Source organism: Nilaparvata lugens, chromosome 3 (genome assembly GCF_014356525.2).
Source record: "Nilaparvata lugens isolate BPH chromosome 3, ASM1435652v1, whole genome shotgun sequence".
NCBI lineage: Eukaryota > Metazoa > Arthropoda > Insecta > Hemiptera > Delphacidae > Nilaparvata > Nilaparvata lugens.
This window is the reverse complement of record NC_052506.1, coordinates 44,913,723-44,935,694: the sequence shown is the minus strand read 5'-3', so window position 1 is coordinate 44,935,694 and position 21,972 is coordinate 44,913,723. Positions and strand designations below refer to the sequence as shown.

General features: G+C 30.7%; 1 protein-coding gene across 5 annotated transcripts in view; it reads right to left on the bottom strand.

The window, feature by feature from the left end:
- LOC111060105 overlaps positions 1-21,972 on the bottom strand; it is a 47,341-nt gene that overhangs the window by 23,737 nt on the left and 1,632 nt on the right. For 2 of the 5 annotated variants that reach the window (XM_039423857.1, XM_039423861.1), the window contains exon 1: positions 8,498-9,673. The exons of 1 other annotated variant lie outside the window; for it this stretch is intronic. In XM_039423857.1, the coding sequence (XP_039279791.1) occupies positions 8,498-8,569 (72 nt within the window). In that variant the 5' untranslated portion in view covers positions 8,570-9,673. Of the gene's footprint in view, positions 1-1,294; positions 2,154-5,616; positions 5,662-8,497; positions 9,674-21,972 lie in introns of those variants that run through there. 2 more of the 5 variants (XM_039423858.1, XM_039423859.1) reach the window with 2 other exon arrangements.

The window sequence follows — 21,972 nt, the reverse complement described above, 5'->3', positions numbered from 1 at the left end:
CCAATCCCCTAGACAAGACTTTCAAATGAGTATTGACTACCGTAACCCCATGAATTTTATTAATGCTTTGAATGAGTATCTGATGTAATAAAATACAACAATGGGAACAAATCAAGGTTATTGTAGAGAGCAACATGACAAGCAATAATCGTCACAAAGATTGGTGGTATTTTATTAAAGATGATACTCATACTTTTGAGGAGTTTAAGAATAAGTTTGTGGATCGTATGTGGTCACCAACCATACAAGCTAAGTTAAAAGCTCAATTGAATACTGGTAGATTTCGACCAGGTACAGATCAAACTTTAACTGAATATTTCATTTCTAAGTATAATGTGGCTAAGAATTTTTTGCCGGCAATGGACCATGAAGTAATTTTTACATTGTTGTGCGCTCACTTTGATGATACCATCAATTCAGCTGCTTTGGTACGAAATGCTAAAACACATGAAACTTTTTTGAATGATTTTGTTCATCATGAAAAATATCGTCCTTCTACTAACCGAGATAATAATGATCGTAATCATAAGATTCATCAATCTGACCAACATCAGATCAATCACGGTCACAATTATAGTTATCAACACTTCCCATCGCCTATTCAGATGCAACCCAACATATATCCACCTTTTATTCAAAAGCATGGGTATCCAAATATGACTTCACCTCATTAGAGAACTCAGCATGTGAATCCCACATCTAATAGTAATCAGCACAATAAATTTGCTTCTAATAATTATAAAGGTGAAAAATCTCATGGTTATTTTAATAGAGGTAATCGTCATAATAATCGTTAATACTCAAATAATAACGACAATGCACAAAGTTCAGAGAATGCACATCCATTGGCACATAATATGGGAGTACCACCACCGCCATTGGGACAACCCAATCCAGCATTTGTTCCTAAAATTCATATCAAAATCGAGCTTTAAACTACTAGTAGGGCAACGAAATAAGATTCATTTTTGTCCTGTCGAACAAGGTTTACGTAATTTTGATGTTAATTTGGATGTAAATAAGATCGATCATGAATTATTCTCAAATAATGAATTAAGTGTAACATCTAATAAAAATGTACCCGATTTTGATGATGTACAAGTAGACTCTAGAAATTTAAACAATAGCAATTTGATTAACGATCAGGAGATATTCAACTTTAATAGAAATGAAAATAGTGATAACATGTTTGAAATTTTGTAAAATGGCTCCATAATTAATGTTGATGAACCTATCAATGAGGATATAATTGAGAGTACTAATTGTCAAGTACATTGTATGCTTAGTGACTTACTTGAAGAAAAGGAAACATCCATATTACAAGGGTATAGTTTAGCAGAAGTTAAGGTACGGTATATATTTTTGAGAAGGCATATAACTTGATTATTGATAGTGGATCGTGGATCTGAGGTCAATGTTATTAATGATAGATTACTTCAAGAAATGCAGTTGGCTAGGGTAAATTAAATTTGATTTCTTCTCCAAATATAAATATTGTAGTGGCAACTGGAAATAGATCGAAAAAAGTTGTTAAACAGGTGTTACTTGATGTGATGTTTGGAGACTTAGAAATACCGATTGTATTTTTAGTTGTAACTGATTTGAATGTTGACATTCTTGTAGGTTGTGATTTCTTGAAAGACATGGGTGCTATTCTTGATTTCAGTCAAGATGTTCTTGCTATTCGAGGTAAATGTTTTCCGTTTATTAGACAAGATGTTGTTGCTAACAACAGATTGTTTAAAATAAATATTGAACCTGACAATTTTGAAGATCTTTGGGTAGATAAAATAAATAATTTGAAAACGAAACTGAGTGATGAACCTGCAGATTTAGTTGATGAATTGGTTAAGGTATTTGAAGAGTATAAATATGTGTTTTCTGATTCACCGGGTTCAGCCAAAAACTGTGTTTGCGAACTTAGAATTAAGGATGATGTACAGTTAAATAAGAAAAGTTACCCTATTCCGTATCAGTACAGAGATGAAGTAGGTAAAGAACAAGAAAATGTTAGATCAAGGGATAATTGAACCTAAGTAATTCAAGGTATACTAATCCACTTGTAATTGTCAAGAAACATAATGGTTCGTTGAGGTTGTGTAGGCTATTGATGGCCGACATTTATCTAGTTATATTGAAAAAGGGTATACTGAACCTGAGCCAATTAATGATTTGTTAATTAGATTTAATAAGTGTTCATACATTAGTAATTTTGATATAATTCAAGCATATAATAACATTCCCTTATGGGAAGAAAGTAAACAGTTTTTGGCATTTAACGTTTTGGTAAGAGTTATCAGTATACTCACCTTCCCTTTGGACTAAATATCAGTGGATTTGAATTAATTAGATGTTTACATCAAGTGTTGGGACAAGCAGTGTCACACTTTGTTATAGCTTATGTAGATGATATGGCTTTGAGCAGTGAAAGTTTAGACATTGAGAGGACTGAATTAGTCTTGAAAAAATTGAAAGAAGGTAACATAAAACAGAAGCTAAATAAATCACAGTTTATTGCTGATAAGATCAAATATTTAGGCTTTTACATCAGTAAGAAAGGTATTGAAGTGGACGAATCTAAAATGGATGCTATTCAGAAATTTCCAACACCAAAAAATTTAAAACAGTTGCAGTCATTTCTTGGTTTGTGTAACTTCTATCGTCAGTTTCAACGAAAGTATTCCGATCTCACTAGTAAATTTCAACATCTTACTAGTAAAAATGACAAATTTATTTGGACTGCTGCAGATGATCAAACATTTCAGGAAATGAAAGATAGATTTATTGAATGCATAACTTTAAGTCACCCTGATTATAGTAAAGATTTTTATTTAGCTACAGATGCCAGTGCGGTAGGTTTGGCTGCTGAGTTATACCAAGAAGGTGAAGATGGTGAACATAAAGTGATAGCTTATGCTTCTAGGTCACTTTCTTATGCAGAGAAAGGGTACCTATACTATTTGTGAACAGGAATGTTTGGCTTGTCTGTATGGGTTAACAAAGTTACCGTACGTAATTATTTTGGGGATAATAGAGTCATAGTTTGTACTGATCACAAAGCATTAACGTTCTTAAAAAAGTGTAAAATTGGTAATGGTAGGCTTGGTCGTTGGGTCTTGGCATTGCAAGATTTCAATATAGAATGGCAGTTTGTCGCTGGTAAAGAAAACATTGTACCTGACATTATATCACGTACTGACTATGAAAATAATAATGAGTACCTATCATAATCCCAATGAATTTAAGGTGTTGAATATTGTGAAAGATGATAAAAATTTAATCAGTATCATTAAGAAAATAAAATCTATTCAACTGAATGATCCTCATTTACAGAAACTGAAAGTTAGATTAGAGGCTGGTGATGTAAAAGTATGTGACAATCTCATTTTGCATAATGGTTTAGTATTCACACGGAAACCCAAGAGGAACAAGTTTTTGAAGTTGTGTGTACCTTCTGAATTATGTGAAGATTTAATCTATGAATTTCATTAACGTTTAGGCCATGTTGGTATATCAAAAACCCATAAAGCAATTGCCGAAACTTTTTATATTAAAAATAGTTATCGTTGTGTTGCTAAGACCATACAATATTGTAAGACTTGTCAGTTAGTGAAAACTTCCAACGAATAGAAAGCTTTAGAAATGTACACTATATTATCTGAAAAGAAAGGGCATAAAGTGTTTATTGATGTGTATGGTGAGTTACCCGGGGGAAAGTGTCATTGGATGTGCATTATGCATGATGGATTTCATAAGTAACTTATAATAAGTTGTATCTACTGGTGCGAGCTAATGCTATCAATTTAGTAAAAACGGTAAAGAAATACATTGCTGAATATGGTAAGTTTGATTTAATTATAAGTGATAATGGTACTTGTTTTCAAAGTAAGATATGGAGTGATTCTATGAATGAACTTGGGATTGAATACCATTATATTTCAATCTATCACCCACAGTCGAATCTGAGTGAAAGGCCGCTCAAGGAAGTTAATAGAATCTTACGAACTTATGTACCAGAGAATAAGCACCACTTATGGTATAAATATCTAGACAAAGCTGAGTTTATTCTCAACAACAACTTCCATGAAACGATTGATAGTATACCTATGGAGTTGATGCTTAATTGTAAATTATCTCATTTAGTTTTTAAGTATATTTCATATCCGCCTGAGAACAAATTTGAATTAGAAGAGGAAAAACTTAGAAATCGACGAATTTTTCTCCGAATGAAGAATAAAGGTGTAATCAGACGCTATAAGAATAATATGATTAATAGGAAGCGCACTGTATTCAAAGTTAATGACTTAGTGTTAATTAATCATTATGTACTATCTAATAAAATAAGAAAGTTTTCAGCTAAACTCTGCCCACGGTATAAAGGTCCATATGTAGTGGTTAAAGATTTCGGTAAAGGATGTTTTGAATTGAAGGAAATTTCCAATGAAAAATTTTAAAGGTTAATCAATTTATGATGAAAATATTTCGGCATCGTCCTGGTTCACAAACTTGAGGTTTTGTGAAAAGATAACATAATGTATGCTCTCTCTCTAATCTTTTTCCTTTTCAGCTTTGAAGTTATTATTTTCCTGACATCATAAATTTTGATAATATTTCCATTTGAAATATTCATACAGTATTATTCAACACATTATTGTGGTTTGATTTGAAAAAAAAACTTCACTTTTTTTGTGATTTGAAGACATGCTTATTGGATGTGCTGTACATACACTAATTGGTGTCATTTTGTATCTGGATTAGATTTTTTCTTTCAAAATGTGTGTCGGTAATTGAAAATTGTTTGTTGATAATAGAAAATATTAATGATGTTTGTTATATATATTCATTGTGTTAATGAGTGGTAAATCTTGATGCACTGTGAGATTTGAAGCCTGAAGAATAATGATGTGTAAGTTTAGTGTGTAAGTTTCCCTTCTATATTTTTTTGGCGTGATAAGACTCCAGAAGAGTGAGTTAGCGACCACCTCCCATTAGTATTAAGGCGCATTATAAACTCCAAAATAGTGAGTTAGCGACAATTAAAGTTTTAATATTGTTCAAACAAGGAATATTGTTTGATTTTTCGATTTGTTAGTTAGATCATCATTTTTTATGTAGGGTGTGTTAGGAATTTTTATTTTAAAGGCTCTTAATTTTCACAGAGTGCATTCCGGATTTGCTCGCTTGTTGTCATGGTGTTTATTGAGATGCAACAATCATGAATAATTATTTTGATATGGTATTTTGCTAATTATTGTCTTGTTTCATTATTGTTGTTAAATACAACTTTTCTAGGTTATAAAGATTCTTATTCTCATGGTTCTTATTTTTTGATTAATATTGATCTGCTAATGAAGCTTAAGATATAATGTTTTATTAAATAATGTACTTATGACCAACTTACATTTTTGTCTTTGTTTTTCACTCGAATTATTGAGCTAACTTCAATTGTTAATTTATGTGTTATGACTTTCTCTTTACCTTGCATATTGAGAAAATTTAATTTAATGAGATAATTCACTCAGACTATAAAAAATTCATACTTGTCCACATATTTTTTATTTTTTGGAATTTAGTAGTTTTCAAAATTTTTATTTGATATTAGAGATGCAAACATACCTCATATGAGAGAAGTTGAATTTGAGCCATATAATTATTGTGTTGTCTTGAGTCATGAATTGATTAACTTGGAGAATGTAATGTCTTTACAGAGTATTAGCTGAAAAGTACAAGTCCTTTTGTATGCAGGTTTTTTCTTTGATAGATGTTTGTTTTGTATTGTAGACTACTCTGATTACCAATATTTTGCACATTATTTTTTAGTAATAAGGTTTCATATAATCAGAATTGTGTTGATTTCAAATTTTGCGGGCATGGACTAATGAGTGTAGCCCATAAGTGAGTACCTTATATCGTGGATAATACCCTGAAATGCCATGTGCAAAACTACTAAGTATACAAGCGAGTGAGTGTGAGTTCATCGGATGTGATACACAAACTTTCGTCCTATCATATCCAGTTCATCATGTCGATATATAATTATTTATTATTTATTTATAAAATGAGATCATCCAGAACTCTCTATCTCCAATGAGTACTGAATTATAATTTTTCAAAAATGAGTAAAATTTCAAGAAAAAATCAATTTTGATGAATTTTAGTTTTTGATCAACCAATATCTTTGGATTGTTGCCATTGAGATGTTTAATTCAAACTTCCTTTGGGCATAATTTTGTGCTCTACAATCTGAGACCAAGTAGAGCACTCTATCTCATATAGATTTCCAAGTACTCCAGGCAACAATACTCTTTATTGCCAAAAACACCTAATTTTTAGCTTCAACCATCATCACCAACTACATTGTCCTCAAATTGATAGTTCTCACAGTGATAAAAGTTCATAAGATAATGTTCTATGAGAATCACCTGTTAGATGCAAATGATTTCAGTATTTCTTAGTGAAGAGGCGCGCATAAGGACACCTCAAGTATCAAAATTTCAAACACATTTGACACAATGCTCGGATTCATATTGTTCATCAATGTTCATTCTTATTGACTCATCAAGGCGGTTCAAAATCATGCATCATAAGTCAAATTCGGTCGAAAAATGGGAATATTAATGTTGAGTGCACTCAAGCCCATATTCCCATGCACAACAAAATTACCTACCAATTTCTATATTCAAAGCAATGTATATCGGTTACCCGTTATTATAAAAAACATTACTCGATTTTGAAATGTAAAATAGAATTTTCTCTTCCATTCACTATTAACGATTCATGGAAAAATATGTTCGTAAAACTCAATTGTTAAAATAAACTGGAAATTGAAGAAATTTTCCTCATATTAAGAGTCTTATGGCAGTTCCATGATGAGAAAAAGTGATTCAAAACGAATTCTAGGCACCTGAGCTCGTAGAGAATGAAATTCTATATAATTGAGAATCAATCGTGAATTTCTATGATGTATCAGACTCGTTTTAGAAACTCTTGATTAACAGTAGAATCACGAAAAAAAGGAAAAACGAAAATCGCCATTTTTGAAATATGTGCTGTAACTTATGAATGGTATTGAAACGATAATATTATTCATTGGAGTGGGAAGAGGGGAAACATTTCCACATCCTCACTAGATTTTAAAATTTTATTTGATGTATTCCTCAAGATATGCAGCTTTGAATATAGAAATTGGTCAGTTTGTTGTGCTTGAGTGCAATCAACATTAAAATTTCCATTTTCCGACCGCATTTGTCTTATGATGCATGATTTTGAACCGCCTTGACAAGCCAAGAAGAATGAACATTGATGAACAAGATGAATCCGAGCATTGTGTCAAAAGTGTTTGAAATTTTGATCCTTGAGGTGTCCTTATGCGCGCCTCTCCACTAGGAAATACTGAAATCATGTGGTGCATCTAACAGATGATTCTCATAGAACATTATCTTACGAACTTTTATCATTGTGAGAATTATCAATTTGAGGACAATGTAGTTGGTGATGATGGTTGAAGCTAAAAATTGTGTGTTTTTGGCAAAAAGGAGCATTGTTGTCTGGAGTACCTGGAAATTTATATGAGATAGAGTGCTCTACTTGGTATCAGATTGTAGAGCACAGAATTACGCCCAGAGGAAGTTTGAATTAAACATCTCAATGGTAACAATCCGAATATATTATTGAGAGAACAACATTGAACACATTATCGGGCGATTTTGATTTTAATTACTTTTGATTTTATGACTTTTTCTTAATAGATAATATGAAGGGAAAGCACAATGAGCTAACTGGAGATAGAGCAAGAAGTCATTGAAAAGTCAATTCTTGGTGACATAAAATAAGACTGTAAGTTTTACACTATGAACAGATATTGTAGAATTTATTCAAAATTCAATATTCTCTATCTGCCAGAACATTTTACGTAATGTATAAGATCGTCGTATAATATAAAAATACAGTGTGGCCTATACATGATGTGTAACACAAAATACACAATTGAACTTAACAGAACACAACACTGAGTACATAATTACAACATGGATAGCAGCATTTATATTTATAACACAACTTAAATTATCAAAACATACACAGAACACAATAATTAAACTAGCATTTATATGGAAAACTCAAAGAACTCATTCATTGAATAGTGCGCCCTTTCTATTAATCTATTCTCCACCACTCTCTTAAACTGATCCATAGTCTATATTCAGATGAAATGAAAGAGGGATTGTCAGTTCCACATAATCAAGTAAGTTTTAAGTACTTATTTAACTAAGTTTTCTTCATCTTCCGGTGTGAAACTTATCTAGAAAAAGATCACCCTTACTATTTACGCATCTAGAATGAGTAAATCTGGAGTCTCAAAATATTGTGGAATATATAATAAATGAATTCTAATAAGTATTGAGTAGGCCTACTTTGGAGGTGATTTATTTATTGATATTGTCATAGTAAATTGGGTTAGCACGAGACAATATTCGTTATTTGGTAATCGAAAACTGACCTTTTTTCTGTGATTAACATAACGCCTCTCTTGCCATGGTCGGATCAATAAATTTTCTCTCCTAGACAACATTATTTGAGTTAGTGCAATGATAGCTTCATCCTATTGTTCCGTTTTTTTGCTGAATCCTTCATATTTTTGCGATTGAACCGTTGGAAAGGAAGGTGTATTGTTTGATATTGCCCTAGCAACAAAAAACCTCTGGTAGATAAGGGCCGGCTATTCATTACAATCTTCCCATTCCACCTTCGTGAATAAACCAATCGATCTCCTTACAGAAGAATCAGAATTGTTACAATTAATATTGTAAAACTAATTTGTAGCAGAAAAAACAAAATTATTCACATACTGTAGGCCTAATATTAAATTTTCTCGATTAAAATTGAATCTCCAATTCGATATTTCAAAATATCAAAAACTTGATAGCAAATATCGGTGTAATCGATATGCACACTTAACTTTTTTAAACGGTAATTTATCAGATACATTTGTGTTGACTACTGTAACAAAGTTCTATTTCTGAATTAACAAATAATTTTAAACAACATAAAGGGTGAATAAAATTTCAAAACCGTTTTTAAATAAAGTTTTATTGAGTATAATAAGTGAAACTTGTAAATTTGTAATTTTTATTACTTGGCAATCAATTATATGTTCTGCCAGGCATTTCTCTCATTTTTTTAATTGCTGGCTTATGTTAGGAGTGTTTGGTTGCTGTTGAAATTTTCCTAAATAATTGTAAGTTAAGATGTTTTATTTGTGATCTGAATGTTTTTGTAAAGTTTATTGATGTTATTGAACATACATGAAATGTAGATTTCAATTTTTCTTTTCATTTTGTGTTGAATTTCTCGTTTAATGTTGAAAGCCATAAGCCTGTTTTGAAACCTGTAAACGATAGATAAGTATTCATAATTTATAAGTTATATATTTTGATCTTGATTTGAAACAATAATTTCTGAGTTTCTGTGAAAGCTTTTGAATCTATTTTGATGAACAGATCAAACATATTTGTAACCTCAATCATGTTCAATCTATATTATTTGGTCCATGTATGATTATTTGTTCTGGTGTGAACTGAAATTTTTGAATCATTTTTAAAAATTATAATTTGATTTGCTCTGAACTGGATTTCTTATTCATATGCATTAGATCCATTCATGATTTATCAAGATTTTAGCATATTTGGAGCTGATGACTTTCCTTAGGTGATAGGTGAAAGCTATACAACCTATTAGGATAAAATTGGTAGCATGCCAAATGTTACCCCTGTGGTGGGACCGAATTACAAAATATATCCCTGGTTATAGAAATTATGTGTAGGCTGATATCTTGATGGGTCATGAATGGTGAAATGCAGACTGAGTGTGGGGTCAATTCAAGAGCAATCAAATCCTAATGAATATATCTGTGCAAACTAGTAAAATATTAAAATTGATGATGAGTTAATAGCTATCATAAAAAAATGAGAGAAGAACAAAATCAAACGAGGCAAGAGCAAAATCAAATGAGTCAAGATCAAAGTGCTAGTTTTGATGAGCAAAATGTCAAGATTGATAATTTGCAACAAGATCAAAATGCTTGGTTTAATGATATGGAACAAGAATTTGCTAACATCAGATTAGAAAAGGTTAGTATAAACCTCCTATTAAAAGATACACATGAAACATTGATTAAAAATCATAAAGATGAAAGCAAATTGAAGCATGATAGTAGTGTTGAGATACAAGATCAATTTATTCAAGTTTCAGATAATGTAGGCCTAGTTACTGTTATTGAAAAAGTAAATCCTAGTGAAATAGTAGAATTGAGTAAAGTAGTAGGTAGGGAGTTTCTTTATTGAAAGTCAACAGTAAAGAAAGTAGTATTGCCAAATTGAAGGTTAGGAAAACAGTAAACAAAGTGAATGTTTACATGAGACAGGTTTCTGTAGAGGTTGGGAACAATGTAGACAAAATTAATCTTGCTTTGAATCAAGTTGATGAATCCAACTTTCAACTGAAAATTGAAAAGGTGTATGCAATGCATTATCTAGTGAACATGACTGACATTTGTAAGCAAAATGGCTTTGTTGAAACAAATGAACCCATGAATAAAATCATGTTCTTGAAGAAAAAAAGCACAAAGTCACCATTGATGTGTTAGTATTCAAAGTTATTTCAAGTTGTTCACTGATATGATGAAAGTGAATCACATGATGAAAGGGTATTCCCCGGCACTATGTTATGATTAGGAATCCTGTGTTATGCCGGGATTCAGAATAGCATAATCGCTACACAGTGTATGGTAAGAGGCCATAATATTGTGTCTTTCCTGTTTTCTTTCCTGTAGCCTATTTTCTTGGCCCTAAATCTTTTCAAATTTCGATTCTTTCCTGTTTTTGTGTAGTATTCAGTAAATTTCTTCTATCCTGCATATCTTATTAACCAATCTTGTCCATAGTCATTTGAATTTGTGAATTTAAAGTATACTTCTGAAATAATTTTGGAAGTTGAAATAGTAGCTTATTTTCTCAATCTTTAATTGTTGATAAAACTTAACTTTTTTGAAATCTATCTACTGTAGTGTAAATAATTGTGTGCTTGTGACATACTTCTTCATCATGTATCACTTATGTGAAGTGTATCAATTTTTGTGTGTCTATATTGTTTTAGGGAACTTATTAGCCATAATGAATCTTTCTCTTCCTTGTATTACTTAGGGAATTTATCTACCCATTTTTCCTTTTCTCTTATTTGTACTTTTTAGGAAACTTATTTACCCATTATCCATCTTGATTTTCTTTGTATTGTTGAAATGGTTTGTAATAAATTATTATACAGTCTTCAAATTCAGAAATTATTTGAAAAATAAATGGTTCAATTTATAAAATGTTGAAATTCAATCTGATGTATAAATTCTTTTGTTATATAATAAAAACTTCAAAATTTTAAAGTATTAATGAATTTTGGTGCCATAAATATGGAATGTTCAAGATAAATAAAAAGTTAATTTGAATAATGATGATTTTATTGAATGTAAAAGTTTTGTCATATTATTAATTGAAATGAATTAAAGTTTGAATTTCCTCTAAAGTTTTTGTTATTGATGTCTTTTTTTAAAATTTAAAAACTGTTTTTTCTATGAACTTTGATATGATTAATTATCGTTTGAAATGGATGCTGGAGTGTATGTAGGATTTTTAGTGGGGTTTGTTGATTAGAATTTTGCTGGTATATGTTTTTGAGATGGAAAACCATTTTTCCCTAAAGAAGGAATGACCAAAAGGTTATGACTTTGTTATAACATCGTTTGTTTATCCAACAAACGATGATTAATAATATCAAATAGATTGCTTTTTATAAATTATTTGAAAAAAATTTAAATGAAAATTTTATAAATCTGTCTACATAAATAACTTTGGAATCCTAAATGAAACATAAATCAAATTTGAAATGTTATATTGAATGATAATGAAATGCAGATATATTGTATTATGAAATGATTTTTAGTGGAATACCAATTGTCTGAATATGTTGCAGTATGTATTGAAATTATTTTGTTGTGATGATCTGATGTCTTTTTGCAATTTTGAAAAATGATAATTTGATTTGCTCTGAACTGGATTTCTTATTCATATGCATTAGATCCATTCATGATTTATCAAGATTTTAGCATATTTGGAGCTGATGACTTTCCTTAGGTGATAGGTGAAAGCTATACAACCTATTAGGATAAAATTGGTAGCATGCCAAATGTTACCCCTGTGGTGGGACCGAATTACAAAATATATCCCTGGTTATAGAAATTATGTGTAGGCTGATATCTTGATGGGTCATGAATGGTGAAATGCAGACTGAGTGTGGGGTCAATTCAAGAGCAATCAAATCCTAATGAATATATCTGTGCAAACTAGTAAAATATTAAAATTGATGATGAGTTAATAGCTATCATAAAAAAATGAGAGAAGAACAAAATCAAACGAGGCAAGAGCAAAATCAAATGAGTCAAGATCAAAGTGCTAGTTTTGATGAGCAAAATGTCAAGATTGATAATTTGCAACAAGATCAAAATGCTTGGTTTAATGATATGGAACAAGAATTTGCTAACATCAGATTAGAAAAGGTTAGTATAAACCTCCTATTAAAAGATACACATGAAACATTGATTAAAAATCATAAAGATGAAAGCAAATTGAAGCATGATAGTAGTGTTGAGATACAAGATCAATTTATTCAAGTTTCAGATAATGTAGGCCTAGTTACTGTTATTGAAAAAGTAAATCCTAGTGAAATAGTAGAATTGAGTAAAGTAGTAGGTAGGGAGTTTCTTTATTGAAAGTCAACAGTAAAGAAAGTAGTATTGCCAAATTGAAGGTTAGGAAAACAGTAAACAAAGTGAATGTTTACATGAGACAGGTTTCTGTAGAGGTTGGGAACAATGTAGACAAAATTAATCTTGCTTTGAATCAAGTTGATGAATCCAACTTTCAACTGAAAATTGAAAAGGTGTATGCAATGCATTATCTAGTGAACATGACTGACATTTGTAAGCAAAATGGCTTTGTTGAAACAAATGAACCCATGAATAAAATCATGTTCTTGAAGAAAAAAAAGCACAAAGTCACCATTGATGTGTTAGTATTCAAAGGTTATTTCAAGTTGTTCACTGATATGATGAAAGTGAATCACATGATGAAAGGGTATTCCCCGGCACTATGTTATGATTAGGAATCCTGTGTTATGCCGGGATTCAGAATAGCATAATCGCTACACAGTGTATGGTAAGAGGCCATAATATTGTGTCTTTCCTGTTTTCTTTCCTGTAGCCTATTTTCTTGGCCCTAAATCTTTTCAAATTTCGATTCTTTCCTGTTTTTGTGTAGTATTCAGTAAATTTCTTCTATCCTGCATATCTTATTAACCAATCTTGTCCATAGTCATTTGAATTTGTGAATTTAAAGTATACTTCTGAAATAATTTTGGAAGTTGAAATAGTAGCTTATTTTCTCAATCTTTAATTGTTGATAAAACTTAACTTTTTTGAAATCTATCTACTGTAGTGTAAATAATTGTGTGCTTGTGACATACTTCTTCATCATGTATCACTTATGTGAAGTGTATCAATTTTTGTGTGTCTGTGTTGTTTTAGGGAACTTATTAGCCATAATGAATCTTTCTCTTCCTTGTATTACTTAGGGAATTTATCTACCCATTTTTCCTTTTTCTCTTATTTGTACTTTTTAGGAAACTTATTTACCCATTATCCATCTTGATTTTCTTTGTATTGTTGAAATGGTTTGTAATAAATTATTATACAGTCTTCAAATTCAGAAATTATTTGAAAAATAAATGGTTCAATTTATAAAATGTTGAAATTCAATCTGATGTATAAATTCTTTTGTTATATAATAAAAACTTCAAAATTTTAAAGTATTAATGAATTTTGGTGCCATAAATATGGAATGTTCAAGATAAATAAAAAGTTAATTTGAATAATGATGATTTTATTGAATGTAAAAGTTTTGTCATATTATTAATTGAAATGAATTAAAGTTTGAATTTCCTCTAAAGTTTTTGTTATTGATGTCTTTTTTTAAATTTAAAAACTGTTTTTTCTATGAACTTTGATATGATTAATTATCGTTTGAAATGGATGCTGGAGTGTATGTAGGATTTTTAGTGGGGTTTGTTGATTAGAATTTTGCTGGTATATGTTTTTGAGATGGAAAACCATTTTTCCCTAAAGAAGGAATGACCAAAAGGTTATGACTTTGTTATAACATCGTTTGTTTATCCAACAAACGATGATTAATAATATCAAATAGATTGCTTTTTATAAATTATTTGAAAAAAATTTAAATGAAAATTTTATAAATCTGTCTACATAAATAACTTTGGAATCCTAAATGAAACATAAATCAAATTTGAAATGTTATATTGAATGATAATGAAATGCAGATATATTGTATTATGAAATGATTTTTAGTGGAATACCAATTGTCTGAATATGTTGCAGTATGTATTGAAATTATTTTGTTGTGATGATCTGATGTCTTTTTGCAATTTTGAAAAATGATACAGGGTGTTATAACATTTATGTAACATGTATTTGATTATGTTCTATTTTTTTAAGAATGGATTAAATTTTGTTATTTTATTATTAACAGTGAATAAATGAAAATGAAATTATTACTTCATTGAAATTTTTGTAATTTATGTCTCTATTGAGTTTGAGGAAACTTCAAAATTTATAAGTTGCTGACTGTATAATAAGATGTTAACAATAAATTTCATTTTTATACTGATTACATACTTGTAAATAACGTTTATGTGCATTAGATTGTATTGGTAGCCTAATCAAATTTTTCCTTTTAGTTTATAAGCATATTAAAATAACAGGTACAGCATGGACGTTAACTTCAAAATAATCATTGCATGAATCTCGAAATCTACAACACAAGTGAATGCCATTAAGAGTGTTAAGAACATTTGGGTGATTTTCGAACTGGTGTGACTCATTAATGGATTGCCGACGCCAATGCTAACACCAATGTCGATGCCAATGACTTCACCTATTACTGACTATGCAACTCAAGCTTCTGCACTACTACATTACTTGGAGGTAATTGCCATCCATGTCCAAGTTCGCAACTCTAAACTCAAATAACAGTTACTGTATCATGAAAGAGAATGATTCAAAACAAAAAATCCTCACCTAAATTAATCCTGTATGCAGCGTCTATCTCTTTTCCAAAAAACAAGTTACATTGTCATTTCAAGCCTGAAATGTACACTGTATGTATTGCCGTGCTACCAATTTTTCCTTAATCGGTTGGAATAGCATTTAACACCTATTAACCTAAGGATAGTTGTCGGCTCCAATGTAATAGATTCTTGATAAATTATGAATGGATCTATCGCCTATGAATGAGAAATCCAGTTTTCAGAGCAAATGAACTTATAATCTTCAGATGAATTTATACAAATACACAAAGAACTATATCTTATAAGCCTAATCATTTAGAGTTACTACGAACTAAAATACTTATCTAGTTTACAGTTGAAAAACAGTGGCTATTGGCTTGAATACACAAATAGCAAATTATGTGGACAAAATAGAACACTATAAACTGTTTAAAACTCAATTTAAAACATTAATAAATTCACATGAACGAAAAAGATTCAGAGCAAAAATTTACAACACACACGTAGCCAGCCATTTTTCTAGAGAAGAACGAGAAGCCACCCGAAAAAACTACAAGTCAGAACAAAGCCTGGTTCGGTGTTGATTTTACAGACACGTCACCAAAAAAATTATAAATTACAAGTTTAGAATTTACACCCTACATCTGTTCTCAATAAAACTTTATTTTGAAACTGTTATTTAATTTTTTATATATATTCTCTATTTAAATAAACTATTTATCTATTAATTCTGCTAACCAAGCCTCGGTGACACCATGGAACAATGCAACAATCATTTACAATAAAAAAATTCTCCGTCAAAAAATTTGTCCGTCTATTGATGACTCTGATATTTACTATAAAGTTCCATAGATCTCGAATTGAAGATTCGATTCCAATGTGAGAAGAAAATGTAATATTACAAATACCCCCCTCTTGACATAAAAAATTTTACTGTTTGAAAATTTAAAGAAAAAAAATTAGATTGACCCTAATGAAAATTTTGAATTGTAATTTTGAGAACAGTAAGAATTTTTATTTTTTTATAAAAACATTACATGTCAACTATAATTGAAAATTATTATAAAAATTCATCAATAGCATTTGTTATATGTTTCCAAACAATATTTCGAAATATAGAATATCAATATTACTTTTGATTTAGCTTTATAATTTAAAGGAAAATATCTCAACAGAAAGTTTAATATGTAAAGAATAGTTTTTTGAAATTGCACATAAATTTAATAGATAGAAAAATTCAATTTTTTATTGCATAAAAAAAATTAGTATGTTGAATGAAAAAAATTTATTATTATTATTTATATATATATATTTTTTTTTAAATGAATTGATGAATTGTTACATTTAATTTTCACATAAAATTTCAATAAATCAAAAAATGTTCATTTCTTTCACTATTGACGCAGTTGATTTTATTGATGCACATTTTGGAAAACAGTCCGTTAAGGCACTCAGTATGATTTTCAGTTAAGTGTGACTCCAATGTGATGACGTTAGTGTTGGGCTGATCTGGATGCACGTAGTGTTGGGCTGATACTTGTAGTCGACTGATGCATATCAAACTCGATACAGGTGACATCTCAGTTAGCATTGCCTCATGCTTGTAGTAGACGGCTGCATACCAAACTCGATACAGGTGACATCTCAGTTAGCATTGCCTCATGCTTGTAGTAGACGGCTGCATTCCAAATTCAATACAGAGTCACGTAAATTTTGTATCATATTTGTAATTATACAATGTACATTTCAGGCTTGAAATGACAATGTAATTCGTTTTTTGGAAAAGAGATAGATGCTGCATACAGGATTAATTTAGGTGAGGATTAATTTAGGTAAGGTTTGGTTTTTTTTTATATTTTCAGCTTTCAAGGTTTAGAGTTCTGCATACAGGAATAATTTAGGAGAGGATTTTTTGAATCTATTCTTTCATGATACTGTGACTGTTATTCTGAATTCAAAGTTGCGAATGTGAACATGGATGGCAATTACCTCCAGGTAATGTAGTAGTGTTGAAGTTTGAGATACAAAATCAGCAATAAGCGTTGGCATTGGCGTTGATATTGGCATTGGCGCAGGCATCGGCGTAGATATTGGCGGTGGCATCAGCATTGGCGCAGGCATTGGCGTAGCTATTGGCATTGGCGCAGGCATCGGCGTTGATTTTGGCATTGGCATCAGCATTGGCGCAGACATTGGCATTGGCGCAGGCATTGGCGTAGCTATTGGCATTGGCGCAGGCATCGGCGTTGATTTTGGCATTGGCATCAGCATTGGCGCAGACATTGGCATTGGCGCAGTTATTGGTGTAGATATTAGTGTAGTTATTGGTGTTGACATTGGCATAGTTATTGGCTTTGGCATCAGCATTGGCGCAGATTTTGGCATTGGCGCAGGCATTGGCATTGGCGTAGGCATCGGCGTTGGCGCAGGCATTGGCATTGGCGTAGGCATCGGCGTAGTTATTGGCGTAGATATTAGTGTAGATATTGGCGTAGTTATTGGCGTTGACATTGGCATAGTTATTAGTGTAGGCATCAGCGTAGATTTAGGCATAGTTATTGGTGTTGATATTGGCGTAGTTATTAGTGTAGGCCGCAGCGTAGATTTTGGCGTAGATATTGGCGTAGTTATGTCACACTAGTTCGAAAATCACCCAAATGTTCTTAACACTCTTCATGGCGTTCACTTGTTGCTGATTTCGAGATTCACATGATAACTATTTCAATGTTAATGTCTGTGCTGTACCTGTTATCTTGAAATGCTTATAAACTAAGAAGAAAATCTTGATTAGGCTATCAATACAATCTAATACACATGAAAATTATTTTTAAATATATATGAAATTGAAATTTGTTAACATCCTATTATACAGTCAGCAATACATAAATTGTGAAATATCAATTACAAATTTTCACTAAAAAAAATTTCATTTCCATCTATTCACTGTTCAAATATCAAAATTTAATCCATTCTTCAAAATAGAAATAGAATTTCATAACACCCTGTATCATTATCAAAATTGTAAAAAACATCAGATCATCACAACAAAATTTAATTTCAATATATATTTCAATAATTTCAGACAATTGGTCTTCTATTCACAATCATTTCATAATATATCTGCATTTCATTATCATTTAATATAACATTTCATTTATAGCATTTATAGCAAGTTCATTTCACATTTATGATTTATCATTCAGGGTTTCAAAATTATTTAGTTTTAATTTTGTGTTCAAAAATTGTATAAAAAGCAAATTATTTAATATTATTAATCATCGTTTGTCGGATACTATAGTTTATTTCGACTTTTCAATGTTCTGAACACAAGCTACATTTCATGACAAAACTTTACTATCAATCATTAAACAAGAAATCATTCAAAACATCAATAATATTTTGCTTCAAAGGCAAACAATATTCATAAGTAATCTGCATCTATGGCAATCAACATTATTAATCATTATTTTGCATCTATGGCAATCAACATAAGTAATCAACACAAAAAATATTATCTCATTACTGCCTCTCTAAGTCATAACCTCTGTTATTCCTTCTTTAGGCAATAATGGGTTTCCATCTCAAAAAAAAAAACAATCACATACCAGCAAAATTCTAATCAACAAACCCCACTAAAAATTCTACATACACTCCAGCATCCATTTCAAACGATAATCAATCATATCAAAATTTATAGAACAAACAGTTTTAAAAATTTGAAAAAGATATCAATCACAAAAACTTATTTCAATTAATAATATAACAAAACGTTTTAAAATGAACCATTTATTTTTTAAAATAATTTAAAATTTAAAGACTGTATAATAAGTACAAACATTTCAAGATTATAATACAAAGATGATCAAGATGAATAATGGGTAAATAAGTTCCCTAAAAAATACAAACAAGAGAAAAAGAAAACTGGGTAAATAAATTTCCTAAAACAATACAAAGAAGAGAAAGATTAATTAGAGCCTATCCTACATGTCAGTACTGAACTTTCATGAGGAAGTATATTTAATAAAATATACTACTATGGAATTTTGTAAATTCCAAGTATGACTCTAATTTGTTATAATTGTGAGCTATCACTCCCACAAAAACAACTGGTGAAGGAAAAAATGTTGACTATTGTGACTGGGTGGAGAGTTCCTAGATGTCTGTAAGGCAATGTGATAGCAGACTCTAGTATCGGACCACAAAAACAAAAGTATGCAAAAGTTTTTTACAAACATTTGATGTTGCAGTCTTAAGGTTTTTATATCGCAAACAAGTAGGTCAGATAATCGAGTCCAGCCGTATGTGGTTCACGCCCACACCTCTAAAAGAATCACACCTACTTGTCTACCAAAAATCCAAAGTATTGGACAGCAAAAAAAAAATAAAATGCAAAATGGGTTAAAAGCCCAGAAGAAAACTATAACCTAATTACATATGGCTTATAGCACAATATACAATGAAAGATGAGAACATGGGACAAAATTTGCTCTGAAAAACCTAATTACCTAATATGATACCTAAAAAAAATAGACATGATTAAAATATGTAATACATGATGAAAGAATATACCGCCAGCAAACAATTATTTACACTACACTGGATAGATTTTGGAAAAGTTAAGTTTTATCAACAATTTAAAGATTAGGAAAATAAGCTACTATTTTAACTTCTAATATTATTTCAGAAAAATACAAATTTAAATGACTATGGACAAGATTGGTTAAGATATGCATCATAGAAGAAATTTACTGAACATTACACAAAGACAGGAAAGAATCGAAATTTGAAAAGATTAAGGGCCAAGAAAAATAGGCTACAGGAAAGAAAAAAGATACAATTATGGACTTTTACCATATGTAGTATTTACGGTCATTGCTATTCTGAATCCCGGCATGACACAGGATTCCTAATCATTGTGTACTGGGGAATACCCTTTCATCATGTGATTCACTGTCATCATCTTGTAAATAAGCAACTTGAAACAACCTTTGAATACTAACACATCAATGGTGACTTTGTGCTTTGTTTTCTTCAAGAACAAGATTTTATTCATGGGTTCATTTGTTTCAACAAAGCCATTTTGCTTACAAAAGTTAGTCATGTTCACTTGAGAATGCATTGCATACACCTTTTCAATTCTCAGTTGAAAGTTGAACTCATCAACTTGACTCAAAGCAACATTCATTTTGTTTACATTGTTCCTAACCTCCACAGAAACCTGTCTCATGTAATCATTCACTTTGTTTATAGTTTTCCTAACCTTCAATGTAGCAATATTACTTTCATGATAGTTGACTTTCAGTGAAGACAACTCTCTACCTACTTCTTTATTCAATTCTACTATCTCACTAGGGTTGACTTTTTCAACAACAGTAACTAGGCCTACATTGTCAGAAACTTGAATGAGTTGATCTTGTATCTTAACACTACTATTATCATGCTTCAATTTGTTTTCATCTTCATGATTATCTTTCAATGTTTCATGTGCATTTTTCAATAGAAGGTTTATACTAACCTGCTCTAGTCTAATGCTAGCAAATTCTTGCTTCATCTCATCAAACCTAGCATTAAACTTAGCATTTTGCTCATCAATCTTGGCATTTTGCTCATCAAACCTAGCATTTTGCTCATCAATCTTTTGTGTTAAGAATGCTATAAGATTCAGATCATTTTTAATGTTTGCCATTTTGTAATATGCACTGATATCTATTCATTAAAACTTGATCTCTCTTGAACCGATTTCCCACTCAGCAGTAAACCATTCATAACCCATCAAGATATCTATCCTACTAATAATTTTTTATAACCAGGGATTTCATGGTGTACCATTTGGGACATATTTATTTTGTAATTCAGTCCCACCAGAGGGGTAACATTTGCCGTGCTACCAATTTTTCCTTAATCGGTTGGAATAGCATTTAACACCTATTAACCTAAGGATAGTTGTCGGCTCCAATGTAATAGATTCTTGATAAATTATGAATGGATCTATCGCCTATGAATGAGAAATCCAGTTTTCAGAGCAAATGAACTTATAATCTTCAGATGAATTTATACAAATACACAAAGAACTATATCTTATAAGCCTAATCATTTAGAGTTACTACGAACTAAAATACTTATCTAGTTTACAGTTGAAAAACAGTGGCTATTGGCTTGAATACACAAATAGCAAATTATGTGGACAAAATAGAACACTATAAACTGTTCAAAACTCAATTTAAAACATTAATAAATTCACATGAACGAAAAAGATTCAGAGCAAAAATTTACAACACACACGTAGCCAGCCATTTTTCTAGAGAAGAACGAGAAGCCACCCGAAAAAACTACAAGTCAGAACAAAGCCTGGTTCGGTGTCGATTTTACAGACACGTCACCAAAAAAATTATAAATTACAAGTTTAGAATTTACACCCTACATCTGTTCTCAATAAAACTTTATTTTGAAACTGTTATTTTAATTTTTTATATATATTCTCTATTTAAATAAACTATTTATCTATTAATTCTGCTAACCAAGCCTCGGTGACACCATGGAACAATGCAACAATCATTTACGATAAAAAAATTCTCCGTCAAAAAATTTGTCCGTCTATTGATGACTCTGATATTTACTATAAAGTTCCATAGATCTCGAATTGAAGATTCGATTCCAATGTGAGAAGAAAATGTAATATTACAGTATGATACACAATTTATATGACTTTGAGTGAGCTTGGCATGCACCTGTCTACTACAAGCATGAGGCAATGCTAACAGATGTCACATGTAACAAGCTTGGTATGCA